This window comes from Tyto alba, unplaced genomic scaffold (genome assembly GCF_018691265.1).
Source record: "Tyto alba isolate M040663 unplaced genomic scaffold, T.alba_DEE_v4.0 Super-Scaffold_9, whole genome shotgun sequence".
NCBI classification, from domain to species: domain Eukaryota; kingdom Metazoa; phylum Chordata; class Aves; order Strigiformes; family Tytonidae; genus Tyto; species Tyto alba.
This window is the reverse complement of record NW_024881330.1, coordinates 19,594,676-19,608,079: the sequence shown is the minus strand read 5'-3', so window position 1 is coordinate 19,608,079 and position 13,404 is coordinate 19,594,676. Positions and strand designations below refer to the sequence as shown.

Here is a 13,404-nt window from a genome sequence, read left to right as displayed (position 1 = left end):
CAGAAAGTATCCTGTATATATAGCTGTATAAACAGGCTGTATAGCTTGCAGAATATATCTTGCATATACATATTATAAAAGTAATTAGAGAAGCTATTCCATCCTCAATTAATTGAAACCCATTCTGTGATCAAGTGAAATCTGTGCACAAATGCCATCTGCTCTAACATATCATGTGCTCAGATAGTTTATAGGAGATTTTACATTAGGATGAAGTTCATTCCTTCCTTTCCACAGCCTTCCAGGTTCAAGATTTCTTAATGATCCCTGGAAAAATGAGGAGAAAACCAACAGAGCTGAGTGAAAAAAAATGAAGGACAAAAGAGAGGAGAAATGAAGACTTTTAATAAAGTAAATTCAGAACAAGAGAAGTTAATATAAAGGGAAAAGAAGGAATACTTCAGTCACATCATCACCGCAGTCACATAATTACAGTTTTGCAGTATTTTTGTTTGGTCAGGAATTTTTGCTATTTTTTTGTTGCTGTTTGGTTTGCAGTTGTGTGTGTTGGGGGGTGTTTGTTTGGTTTGGTTCTGTTTTGTTTTGGGGTTTTTTTAAGAGTCAGACTAATTGGCCAGCTTCAGCTTTTTGTGTTCAATTAACAAGCAGTAGTTAATGACAGCTATTCAACAGAATGATACATGGTCTCCTTCAAGTTTCTGATAAACAAATCTGCACTAGTAAAACCCAAGAACATTGATTCATACTCTGTCACACCAGAAAAGAGAGCAAATAAGCAGAATGTATCAATTAAATCTTAGCTTTCAATATTATTTCACAAAAACCCTAGTTAGGTGGGATGCTTCAGACTGGTACAAAGAAAATTATGCTACTTTTCTAGAATTGTATTTATCTCCAGCTCCACACTTAAAAAAAAGTAATTTGACTCAAAATAGTTCAAAGTTAATTAAGCAAAGATTTTCACTCACACCACCTTTACTTAAAAGCAAAAGCACTAAATACAAAGAAACTCATAAGAATTAACAGGAGTAAGACATCCCTAACCTAACTGGATCTTACTCTAATTATTACTCCACACTGCATAAAAAAATCTCACTCAGAATAAAGAGCACTACCAAGGGGCTTACACTTTAAATGAATAGTGAAGTGTTGCATCTGCCACAAACACTATAAAGCAGAATGGAAAAAAAAAAAAAAAAGTAGAAAACAAAGAATGAGAAACACTCACCCAGTCCTCTCACTCTGCTCTTGTTTTTAGATGTTTTACTGAATACATAAAGATAACTTTACAGTACAAAAAAAATATGTAAAATAATTATATCAGCATATTATTTTGGGGCATTGAATGTTACACGCTTGTATGTCATACTTTGTTTTGCAATGCCACCCAGTGGAAGCAATTTAGTATTTCATATACAGTTATCTACTGGTAGAAGAACTAACATTAATTTATTTTCTAGTATGAGCATTCAGAGATCCTTCTAGCCTTGCATTAATTCTTTTAATATTAACAAATATGTTTTTATTGTTAATGGCAGCATCATCTCATTGAGGTTGTTGAGTAAAAGTACAAAGTTTGTTTATTCTACTGCTGTGAGTATGTTAGACTAAACACAAAAATTTACTGTTTAATAAATACATAGCTTGCTGAAAACAAGCACGGGCTGACAGATACCATGTAATGAAGTATTTCTGCCTGATCAAATTACTTACACAGGTGTGAAAAGTAAATGGGATCTATCACACACTAAATTGAACAAATAAATTGAGTAAGATCCAAACACTAGCAAGGCATTTGTGAAAGTGACACTATAGCAATGCCTTGCTTTATAAGCTGACTTGTGCCAGCTGCAAGAACCATTTTCTTTAACAACAGTTCCAGGGCAGAACATGCCTCTACATTATCTTTTTCTTTCTCAAGAAATTAAAGTACAACACAAGAACAGATACACATATGCCTGAGATGTAAACCTAGATTTATGAACTGCAGCTGTAACTGTCTGAAAAAGCTGTGGCTCACAGTTTTTTTAGTATTTCCCATACATTACTAAGAAGACTTTTTTTTTCTATAATTTTTTCAAGTAGAAATGGAAAATACAAATGGAAATCTCTACAAGCATTTGAAACATATCAGTGCCTCTCACTCCAGAAAAAGACACAAACGCATGTTTTCCAGGTAGCATTACCAATGGGCAGCTACTTTTCACTAAAGTACAGACCCTCCAGTCTAAGCAGGATGCAAATAGGGCAGTTATTTACTAACACCAATTTTTTTAAAAAGTGACAAAACCCCATAAATGCACATGATCAAAGGAATGCATTCTCTGCATATTCTTCTGGCTTGCAACAGGAGCTCCATGTTTGAGTGGATTCTTACTATGCCTTTCAGCTGTTATTGTATCAAAAAGCATACACTACATCATATGTATAATGGTTCTGCCAAATAGACAAGAAAGAGAGGAAAAGCATGTGGGATATCCACTTCTGAATAAATTCTAAGCTTCTGGAAAAAAAAAAAAAAAAAAAAGGAATCAAGTTACATCTGACCAGTGGAAGTCAAGAGCAAGGTTCTCAATTTTTTAAAAATGTCGTGCATCTTAGACATGCTCCCTGTTGGAGACAAGGATTTCCTGACAATCACTGCTTTGGGTTCTGCTGAGATCAGATCAGTACAGAAGAGGTGCCAGTAAACGAGACGCTCTTTTCTCTCTCTGAAAGCTTCAGTGATCTAAAAGAAAGGCATTACAAAGCTCAATGCAAAGGAAATGTTTGAAAATAAGTTATGGAAATATACTAAGGAAAATAAGGAGAAAAATAGACAAAATTTAGGATGAAGAGTTGGGAATTAAAGGTATAGTAGTGTGGGACTCATTACTAGTCAAAACATGTTACCAGGATGAGAGATGAGAAAATACAAATGCCTGAAAGTTTAGATTAACTAAGACAGAATGGGTAGGAGTAAGGAAGAAATAAAAGAACATGCAAATCAGAGTATTTAAAAGGGAACGTGAGATATCAGAATTTCACCATTCATCTTCACCGTGAGCACTTATTTGAGAAATTCACTAGAAAATTCCCCTCTACCACAGATCAAATAAATAATTTTGATTTCTTTCTGATTCAGCTGCACATCTGACCACAGCAAATTCCTGGCAACCACAGTTTGACAGTTAAAGGCAAATTAGAATTGAATACTAAGTTTCACACAATGGTCAGAAAATGAAGCTCATTGTAGTCCACATGAGCACGACAACCACTGCAAGTTGCCCCACAACACCATGTGCTGCTATCCACCTGCTCCAGTAGTAAAAGTCCGCATCAATTCCACGTAACAATTTTTTTTTTGTCATTTTATAGCTAGCAGTGAAATTCATAAAAATGGATAAATATAAAAACATAGATTAAAATATCAATGAAAAAGATTAATACTCTAATGCTTAATACACAAATTTGTAATAACACTGCATACTTCAACTACAGCTGAATTAAGTCAGTTCTACTTAAGAATGAGTACCTATTTCTATTTATTGTCATGTATTGCGTGTACTTTAAATCTCCTATGTTCATCTTACTGCCATGAAATTTGGGATGCCACACAGGCAAAACTCCAAAACCCAGGTCATTTGAGACAATCACTCCTGAGATAGTTTCCTGGAAAACAAACAAAAAATTCAACCACCTTTATACATTAATCTTCCAGATTCTACAACCACATTTCTGCACACAGTTGTGAATATTACCAGAAATTAGTCATGCTGACAGTGTTCCTAAATATTTGACATTTTTTTCAGCTATTGTACTTTACTCACTCCCACTTTGAGAAAACAAAATCAAACTCTTTACTCAGTGACAAATATTCATTTAATAACCCACAAACTACCAAGTTCTTCATCACGTTCCTGAGACTTTTAATCTGCTCACAAATGTGCTGAAAAGCAGAAGTCCTTGGCCTTCTCACACAGTATTAATTTCTTCCTCCAAACAGTAATTTGAAAAAGCCACAGCCTATACACCAGCCACCATCTCTACAACACAACCCATTATTCCTGCACAACACTGAAGTCAAGTTACAGAAGGATGCCCTCAGTCTACGTATACGATGTACATACTGACACCAGGAAATAGGAAATTCAGGTACAGAACATCTCTGTACTGTGAGGAAACTGCCTTGAAGTAAGCAGAAGAAAAACAGCAAGGAGAACCAGCTGTATGGCCTGAGAGCTGAAACGTGGGCAAACAAAACATCTAGAAGACAGATACAGAGCCTGGTTTGGTTTATATTTCATGTTACTAATTTTAAAAAACAGCAACAAAATAAAAACCTTCCACTCTCCAGTGGACCAATATCTCTCTATACACACACACACAAACACAGAGAACAGAGTAAGTGATTTTCTATTAATGGGACGGCCAAATAAATTAGACGGAAATGAGTCAGGGTCTTTGTGCTGTGGGAAGCGGAGAACAGAAAGAACACAGGCACACATATAAATCTTGTATCACACACATGTCACTCTTCTATCACACAAATTACGTAAAATACCTGAGCGGACAAGAACTAGATCCATCTCCCCATTGGCAACTCCATCATTCAAACATTTGAATGAAAATCTGCAATCCTCATCTATTTAGAATAGGTGCACAAATGACAGTCCAAGAACCGTATAGCTTGTTTGACCATAAGAAGAACATCAACTAAAGGACAAACGAAGAGACTGTACCTACACTACACTAACTGTTCTCATCTCGGCCACAGCTGTAGTACACTCCTAACACACATCCCTAACATTTGGGCTGTCTTTTGAAAGGCGACACCTAAATCAGTCCTACAGTAAAAATGTCAAAATACGTAACAAAAACGTTACTCTCGTTAAATGTTTCATTGATACACACACAGTATCACCACAATCTCATTCACTCATCCTTCAATACACACTTCACATACAACTTCCACCTTACTGCTTACAATTCACCATGGTAAACATACCTTTCTGATCCACTACTAGCACAATGTAGTCGACACATAACTGAAGTAACACATACCAGGTAACCCTGCAGACAGGTATATTGTTCAGTAAATATACCTAGAGGTAGAGAGAGTCATCCCAAATTGTATATTACTGCCCCAGCTTTATAAAAAAGATAAATTAATTCATCTGCTTTACAAAAGATCTAAATTTCACAAATCAAAAAGGTAGCACGTGGAGAGACTTCAGGGGGCATGGCTAAGGTTGTAAGCACACACCCAACGTGACTTTGTGCTAAAGTTCTCAGTGAATTAGCCCATTAATGGACCAGTACCTCAAATGTTAGCAATGCTTAGCAGAAAAAGCAGAGCATGGAATGCATAGCCTCAAGATCCACCTCTGGAGCAGAGTAATAAAGAAAAACAGGTAATTTGCTGTTTTGCAGAAGATACTAACTTCATATATATTTCTCTAAATCACACGTACTTCATCACACTCATATGAACACTACCGCTTCAAACTTCCCCAGCCGGTCATCTGGCCTTGCCAGGTGTGCACAAGCCAAGGCCAGACCCAGCACACAGATCTTCTTACCCACTGAGAAGCTAAGCTCAAACTCGCAGGGGCAGCCAGCTGCAGGGCGGCCATTTGATAACAGTCAGGAGAACTTGGTCCACCACGAAACCACATGAAGCGGGGGAGGGGAGCAACGCCAACATTGCAGCCAATTGCAACGAGAAAAACCGAGACGAAACACGAAGTCTCTCAAGCGCCCGCCGTTCCCGACCGAGAAGCGGCGCGCAGGCCTCCCGGTAAGGCGGGTCGGGCTCCTTCCCCAGCTCAGGGCACGCTCGGCCCGAGGGTCCCTGGGCCGGGGAGCACCGCAGGAGCACGGAGAGACGGGCGGACAGACACGGTACCCGCCCCCGCTGCCCGAGGGGCCGGCCAGGCCTTAGGGCGCACCCAGCCCCGCTCCTCACCCGCGTCGAGCCCCAGCTGGTAGCAGGCCAGCGGCTCCAGGGACAGCTTGTAGCCCTCGAACTTGGGGTCCAGCAGCAGGCGCTTGGCCCGCAGGGAGCAGTGGGCGGCGCCCGCCATGCCGCGGCTCCGGGGAAGACCTGCGGGAGCGGCGGCGGCCCCTCGGGCGACGCGCGGGAGCGGCCGCCGAGCGTCACGGGAAGCGCCGGGGCACGCCGGGAGCGGTAGTGCCGGCTCGAGGGCGGCCCGGAGCCGGCAGCACCGCCCGGACTACCGCTCCCGGCGGCGCCCGCGCCGAGGAGGGCGGGAGCGGGGCCGGGCGGTGCGTCCGGGAGGCGGCCCCGCCTTCTGCCGCCGGGGACTGGCGGGGTGAGGTGGGAGCGCGGGCGGCCCGGGCCCGGGCCTGCCGGCCCCTCTCCCCGCGGCCGTCCGCTCGCTCCAGGCGCGGCGGAGCCGGGAGGCGCCGGGTGGGGGGGAGGCCGCGGCGGCGGGGGCGGGCCGCGCCGCGCCCCGCCCGGTGAGCTGGCGGCCCCCTCGGCGCTGGGGCGGCCCGGGAGTGCTGCCGTGGCGCCGGTCTGTGCCTGCTCGTCCGCCCTGAGCCGGTCCCGGGCTGCGGGGACGCGTAAACGGGCTGCGCGTAATGCTGAGCGACTGGCTTTTCTTTTTTTGTTGTTGTGTCAGCGGCACCGGTAGTTGTTAAAACTCTCTTCTGCTCTGTGTAGGTTTGTGGAAAAGCCTTGGTTTCCAAAATGAATAAAGATGCCCAGATGAGAGCAACCATTAACCAAAAGCTGATAGAAACAGGAGAGCGAGAACGGTAAGTAAGGCTTCCTGCGCCATGCCCGTGAGAGGCTTGAAATGTTACCAAGCCTGAACTATACCTAGAAGTAAGGATTAAGTAAACGTAACTCGTTTCTTCAAATGCTTGCATGTGAAAGTCTTATCTATCACATAAAGCTATATCAAAAAAAAAAAAAAAAAAACAACAAAAAAACACAAAAAAAAACCAAAACAAACAGAACCTGATGCCTTATTTTTGCCTTTTGAACAGTTTAAGTTTTACACTTGAGAAGCTGGGAAAATGTAGGATGGGGTGGTTGGCTTATGAACTCTAAAGTTTGGGGTTTTTTTCCTGGTATTTTGTGTTGGAAAGCTCTTGGTTCATATAAAAATCACCATTAAATGCAATTTGTTGAAGTTAAATCGTATTGTTTCCTGATAAAGAGAATGAGACAAAGCTTTCCTTTTGGCTTTATGTCTTTCTTGTGTTCCTGTATCTTCTCGTGTTAGGGTAAGAAATAGACAGTGGAACACATATAACAGCACTTGTGCAAGTCATTGTAGAGATCCCAATAAAGGCAAACAAGTAAATTGCGCAGTGTAGTGTGGCAGCTAGTTTTTGGCCTTTTGTTGTCTCTCCAGTCTGTTCTATTTTCAGTGTATTTACATATCGCTAGTGTGTTTATGACATTTTCCTCCTCATCATTTCACTGTATTTGTAACATCATGCACCCAAAGCTCCATTTCTTTCATTTTTCAAGGCCTGTATGAGGAGGAGTCTTCTTCCTAGGTCATTGCATAGCCCTGAACCTAGTGTACCTAGTCTACCTGTGCTCTACTTTCCTGGTTGTGACTGTCCCCTTGGAAATTGCACAGAGCTTCAGCAGAGCAAGCAATTTCTTGAAATGGTATTGAGACCTATTTTATTTTAATTTAAGAGTAGGAAGAGTTTTGACAGGATGTCAAAAGCTGTATTGTAAACAAGCTTTATCAGAGCTGCACTCATATTTCTTGAATCAAGACATATCCAGAATCAATAAATGTCACCTGTATTGTTACTCTGATTTTTGTTATCAGTTCATTTGCTCTCTTCACAAATCACTGAGTAAAATGGAGTAGACCTACACAGTTCAGCCTCTTGCTGTAACCCTTTCATTCATAAAACCAGAATTTTGGTAGAGTTCTTTGGAATGGTGCAAGATAAGTAGGCTTGCTAGCTGATGTAATAAAGGATAAAGATCTTAAAGTTTATTTTATGATATCTGAATTTAATTTTCCCTTCCGTTTCTTGGTACTAATTTTCACTTTCTTAGCTAGCTTTCAATATTCTCTTGTATATGAAGTAGATGTATCATTGTGACAGATTGTTGTGTGTCTTCTCCATTTAATGCCTGAAGCCTTGTTGCTTATGCTTATAATTGCTAACCACGCTTAGGAAGAGAAGATGCATGATCCCTTCATCTTCCCCTAACACAAGGTAACATGTAACCAGGGAGAGAAACCTGAAGTTGAATACAGCAGTACAGAATTCTTTCAGAAAGGAGGGCGGAAGGTTTTATGTATTTTGAAGGCCTGGTTTCAGGTGAAATATTCTAACTTTGAAAGTTAGCATACATTTTCTAAGAGAGTAGACTCGGGCAGTTCTGGTGATTCAAGAGCTTCTACCTCTTTTATGTGGCTGCAGCATCAACACTTCTTGAAGGAATACTGTGAATTAGCTTCTGAGCCACCAACTTCTCATAGTTTAACATGGTAAACTGCAATTGGTACCCATTTGGGTTAAGATTTACATGCTGTTCAGCCATTGCTGCTGGTGTAGGAGTTCTGCTATGAGTAGTAGATGTAGGCTTAACTTTTACCCTGAAGCATATTTAAGCTGTTAGGAATGCTTGCTGTTCCTAACATGTTTGTATATTGTTTTAACAGCCTTAAAGAATTGCTGAGAGCCAAATTAATTGAATGCGGCTGGAAGGATCAGTTGAAGGCACATTGCAAAGGTAACAGTGGTCAAATAACTAATATCTTTTGTAATCAGCTGAAGTTCTGGCCAAATAAAAGTCCCAGATGAAGGCTTTACTGACTAACAATCAATTTAAATGAGACTTGGGCAAGAGGAAAGTAACCCTGGCAATCGGTTTTGCACGCAAGAACATCTTGCCATCTTGCAAAAAAAAAAATTCTTGAAACTTCTTTGATCTGAGCCTTACTAAGCTTCTGAGAAAAACATTGGAACTGATTCTCTAAATATTCATTGTGATACAGCTTTTTGTTTTGAGAGATGACTTCCTTACCACTGGAGAATAAAAACCAAGATAATTGAAAATTGAGCAAATACAGTGGTACACAACTTAGAAATTAAAGAGAACTTAGTTATCTGCATATAAGTGAGAAAGAAGTGCATTGGTATTCTTTCTGGATACAGTTCTTTAAAATAAGATCATGTACTTAGATGAGTGAAAACAAGCAGATGAACCTCGAAATACCCAAATCTTTAGTTCTGAGTTAAGTATTCAGCATGACTGCAATTTACTGACTGTATGAAACTGTTATAAATAGTATTTAAGCATCCAGGAATATTATCACATTATGAAATTTCCTTAAAGCAAATAGCAAATCCCATGAACTTTTGATTTAATCCTGATGTGGTCTATTGTACTTAGCAACTCAATATTCCTTTACAAGGTTTTTCTTTTTGTAGGGCTGTCTTAAATTGTTTTCATAGGTGGATGTGCAGAGAATGCTCAGATGATTCGTGCTTGCAGTTGTCTGCCTGAAGCCACTGCCAGTGATTACCTATTTCAGTAGTACAGATAGTGAAAGGGATGTTTATCTGCCTTCTCAACTATACACATAACTTTACTATAGCAGAGTGTAATGTAAAATTATTTAATTTACAATAGTACTTTGAACTGTAACTGCAGCTGCTGAGAATGCAAATATAAGTTTATTTGTCCCTGTTCAGGGCCTAGTAACCTCCAAAAAGAGAGGACAGAGAGGGATTTGGGGGGGGGGGGGGGGGGGGGGGGGAGGGGCGGGGAGGTTATGTTATTCTTTGGTTAGGGTGGGAGTGGGGATTTTTTGGTAGCTTCTTCTAGAGCCTCTTGCCATTATGGATTAGGGCCAATACTTGAGCAATCCACGATTAATTTCTATAGGGAATTCAGCCAAGAAAAACAGTTTACAAATAGTTCATGTGATATACTAACATACAGTTAAAAACATTCATATTTAGACAAAATATTTCAGGTTTATGTTACTGAATTGAGGTTTCTTCTCAGCATTGACTGCTGCATTTTCAGTAATCTTCAAGGCACTATAAGTGGACAATTGTTTAAATACTGGCATGTATTAATCATACTGTATATCTTAATCATAGCTTTTATTTTGCTATAGGTGTACACCTTTCTTTCAGATATGCTTTTTTACTTTGCTGAGATATACAGAGAGATGTTATTTAAACCAGATAGGAAGAGTAATAAGTATTTACTGTTTCTGTCTCTCACTTGTGTATTCCAAAGTCGTCTTCCAATTGCATCTCTTTCTCACTGTTGTAAATAATGTGTTTGAAGACATAAGTGGACCAACTTGTGAACTGCTACAACACGCAAGTAATATGCACATCTGGTAATGCTCAGATAATCTTAAACTTCGTAAGGTTTGATTTTAAAATATGATCTGATCAGGATGCATCAGTAGTGACAAGTTCCCATCCTTAAACCTGTGGTATGAATGAGAGACTAAATCCACTGTGAAATGCAGTAGGTGCTGAGTTAATAACCTGTATTTAGGTCACATGCTCCTTCATATTCTCTGCTGACCTATGCATGCAGGTTTTATCTCTTAATCATTGGCAGAGGTTTTGTCTTTTAATGCATGCATTAAAATACTTAAAATATCGGTCTTGGTCTTCCCCAGATGTCATTAAAGAAAAAGGATTAGAGCATGTTACTGTTGATGATTTGGTGGCAGAAATCACTCCCAAAGGCAGAGGTAAGAAAATGCAAATGTGGGTGTGGTAGTACATCAATAAACATACCTATCTGTATTTCATTAATATTTTGAAAGCAGCATTATGAACCTGCCTGTGTTGGATTCAAGGAAAAATGTTAATAGCTTGATACTAACTACAAATAGAAGGTGAATTTATATTATGTAACAGCAATTCAAAATTTTTAATGAGCTGTGTGTGTAGGCTACTTTTGCAGGTTACATTATTTAGTCATGAGTCCATATTCATCTTTATAATTGACTTAACGGTCCCAAGAAAACTTGGGGTATGCAGCAGAGATGTTTTAAAATCCCAGTCCTTTTCAGGATGGAAAATCTGAACTAATGGTACTAGTGGGGAAGTGGGAAGAGGAAAGGATGTAACATACAGAAAAATGGAATCTCTTAAGGAAATACTCAGACGTCTTTATATAGTTCTTCTTGGACTCTAATGGACTTTGGTGTTAGTGGGAGAAACTTTAAGAAGTCTTAAATAAAAAGAGGTCTTGCTGAATAATAAATAACTTGCTGAAGACCCTTACTCTGAGGTCATAACTGAGATTTTTTTTTTTCAGTCTTAAATTTGAGGGGAAAAAAGGTAGGATAATCCTGATAAGTTTCTGTTGATTATATCCTGTTAACTGTTGAATAATACTACCCCTCAAACTTTCCAATTCTCTTGACTATGGCTAGGCAAAAAAAATACCAGTAACAACAGTGTTCTCAATAGATTTCAATTTCAGCCTATTCTAAATGGGAAAAATATAGATGTGTTATATGAATATCAAGTAGCTTCAGTTACTGTAGGTATTAACTGCAAGAACAAAGAAGTAGCTTTTGTAAAATGTTGGTATTAGCATATTTTCCATATTGTCTTTTTTACTTCTTGCTTTCTTACTTGTGTTTCAGCCTTGGTACCAGACAGCGTAAAGAAAGAGCTCTTGCAAAGAATAAGAACCTTCCTAGCCCAGCATGCCAGTCTTTAACTTTGACATTCGTCTGGGATACAGTGTTTCTGTATTATGTCAATCATGTCAGGATTTGAATGCAGTTTACATTAAGGATGGAAAATCATTATTTTTTTTTTGTATGATGAATTGAAGTTTCTTTGCACTGCATCAATTTCTTAAACTTGGTGTTATTTTAATAAAAAAATTTGTGGACTTGTGGTTCTAAGGCTCTTCTGTCTACCAGTGCACTGTAATATGTACCTATACCAGTTTTTAATAATCCATAATTTTATACAATTGTGCACACTTGCTCAGATTTTCCAAAAAGAAGCATGATTAACAACTATGTTAACTAGAAATGCAGAAAGGGGAAAAAAGTGTGGGAAAATGGGATATGACATACTATTTGAGTAAGTAGCTAGACAGCATGAAGAAGGTAAAACAACATGAAACTGCTGGTGACGCTCCTGTCAGTACTTCTTTGCTAGAGTTAGTGGTTTGAAATCTCTGACTTGTGTTCCAAGTACTGACTCAGTAATTCATAAGAGTTTGAAATTTTCAAACAAAAAAAGACAGTTGTACCTTTCATCAATACTCTCTTCACATTTACTTTAGTCACAGTTCTGAGCCACGACAACTACTGTTTTCTAGCTTTGCCCGTTACTGGTTAATTTTTAATTACGTGGATCTTTGGAACCTTTGGAAATTCAAGTACAATACAATAATTTGCCACCATAAATCTCTTTAGATGATATGTTTTAAATTCTTGTATCTGGGACTGCACCCTCAGCTGGGTCTATAAATAGCTGCAAAAATAAAGTTGATGACTAGAGAGGATCAGGAAAGGGGCTTTGAAGTGATCACGTTTCATTTTTGCCAGCTTCAGTGTGAGTGTCAGAGTGTGGAGGAGAAGCCGAGACAGCGACTGGGAGCGGTTGGGTACCGGTGTGACTGGGTGCTGTGAAGAATGAATTGACTCAACATCCACCTTTGCTCCTAATTACAATAGTCTAAAAACTGTCACTCCGAGGGGAGCTCAGAAAGCCGCGCCGGCTCCCGTGGATTCGTGTCACTCCCCAGCAGCGCTGCGAGCCCGCGGGCGGGAGCCGCGCGGGGGCACCCGCGCCTCACGCGTGGGGCGGGCGGTGGCTGCTCCCCCCGCCCCGCCGTCCCCAGCCCCTCCGAGAGGAACTGCGCACAGCTGCGGAGCGGCGTGTGGACTCCCCACGCTGCGTGGCCCTGCGCGGTCAGGCGGTGGCTGAGCCGCGCCTGTCACCGGCGCAGGGCTGTGGGGAAATGGCGGCGGCTGGGCCTCCCCTGCCAGGCTGCGAGGCTTTCACGAACTGGGCTGCTCGGACCGAGAACTGGGGAACAGACGTGAGGGGGGAGTCTAGCGGCAGCCAGAGGTGAAGCCTGGCACTAGACAGAAGTCGGTATAAACTGGGCAATGCCGACGCTCCGTGGGACAAGATGGAACCAGTCGTGAACACAGAAGACCAAGTTCCTGCTGAGACTGGAACATTGCAGGAGCCAGGGCCAGGGGTCTGCTGCTGTATCCAGAAACTCCCCCCGAGGGCCTGTGCTGTACTGTTGTAAATCTGCCTTCATGCCAGTTGGAGCATACTCGCTGTATGCCATTGTCTCTACCCTGTTAAATAATGTGGGTGTTAAATAATGGTGGGAGTCAGAAGAAAATTCTTCCATTTAAAAGTTGCTTTTTAAAAAGTTTTATTTGAATTGAGCATGTCAATTCAATGTTTTATTGCAATTTCATTTGCAAT

The 13,404-nt window shown here is 40.7% G+C and overlaps 2 protein-coding genes across 5 annotated transcripts in view; one reads left to right on the top strand and one right to left on the bottom strand.

The window, feature by feature from the left end:
* NUDCD1 (NudC domain containing 1) overlaps positions 1 to 6,110 on the bottom strand; it is a 52,663-nt gene extending 46,553 nt beyond the window's left edge. The window contains exon 1 of one of the 2 annotated variants that reach the window (XM_032988354.2): positions 5,909 to 6,110. In XM_032988354.2, the coding sequence (XP_032844245.2) occupies positions 5,909 to 6,026 (118 nt within the window). In that variant the 5' untranslated portion in view covers positions 6,027 to 6,110. Of the gene's footprint in view, positions 1 to 5,522; positions 5,690 to 5,908 lie in introns of those variants that run through there. The other variant, XM_032988362.2, reaches the window with a different exon arrangement.
* Positions 6,111 to 6,211: 101 nt separating this feature from the next.
* Positions 6,212 to 11,836, top strand: ENY2 (ENY2 transcription and export complex 2 subunit). Of its 3 annotated transcripts, none has more exons than XM_042785915.1 (5): positions 6,212 to 6,280; positions 6,629 to 6,723; positions 8,613 to 8,683; positions 10,602 to 10,676; positions 11,583 to 11,836. In XM_042785915.1, the coding sequence occupies exons 2-5, from the start codon at positions 6,656 to 6,658 to the stop codon at positions 11,657 to 11,659; spliced, it is 291 nt and encodes a 96-aa protein (XP_042641849.1). In that variant the 5' UTR covers positions 6,212 to 6,280; positions 6,629 to 6,655; the 3' UTR covers positions 11,660 to 11,836. The 3 variants fall into 3 exon arrangements, with proteins under 3 accessions (XP_042641849.1, XP_042641848.1, XP_032844265.1); XM_042785914.1 differs by having other exon boundaries at positions 6,223 to 6,275; XM_032988374.2 differs by lacking the exon at positions 6,212 to 6,280 and adding an exon at positions 6,316 to 6,543.
* Positions 11,837 to 13,404: the final 1,568 nt, after the last annotated feature.

What these genes read in the sequence shown, in the direction of transcription:
- ENY2 (XM_042785915.1), top strand. Translation starts at nt 6,656, where the DNA reads ATGAATAAAGATGCCCAGATGAGAGCAACCATTAACCAAAAGCTGATA. An exon ending in GTTGAAGGCACATTGCAAAG is followed by an intron (nt 8,684 to 10,601) that starts GTAACAGTGGTC and finishes GGTCTTCCCCAG; the next exon opens with ATGTCATTAAAGAAAAAGGA. An exon ending in AATCACTCCCAAAGGCAGAG is followed by an intron (nt 10,677 to 11,582) that starts GTAAGAAAATGC and finishes CTTGTGTTTCAG; the next exon opens with CCTTGGTACCAGACAGCGTA.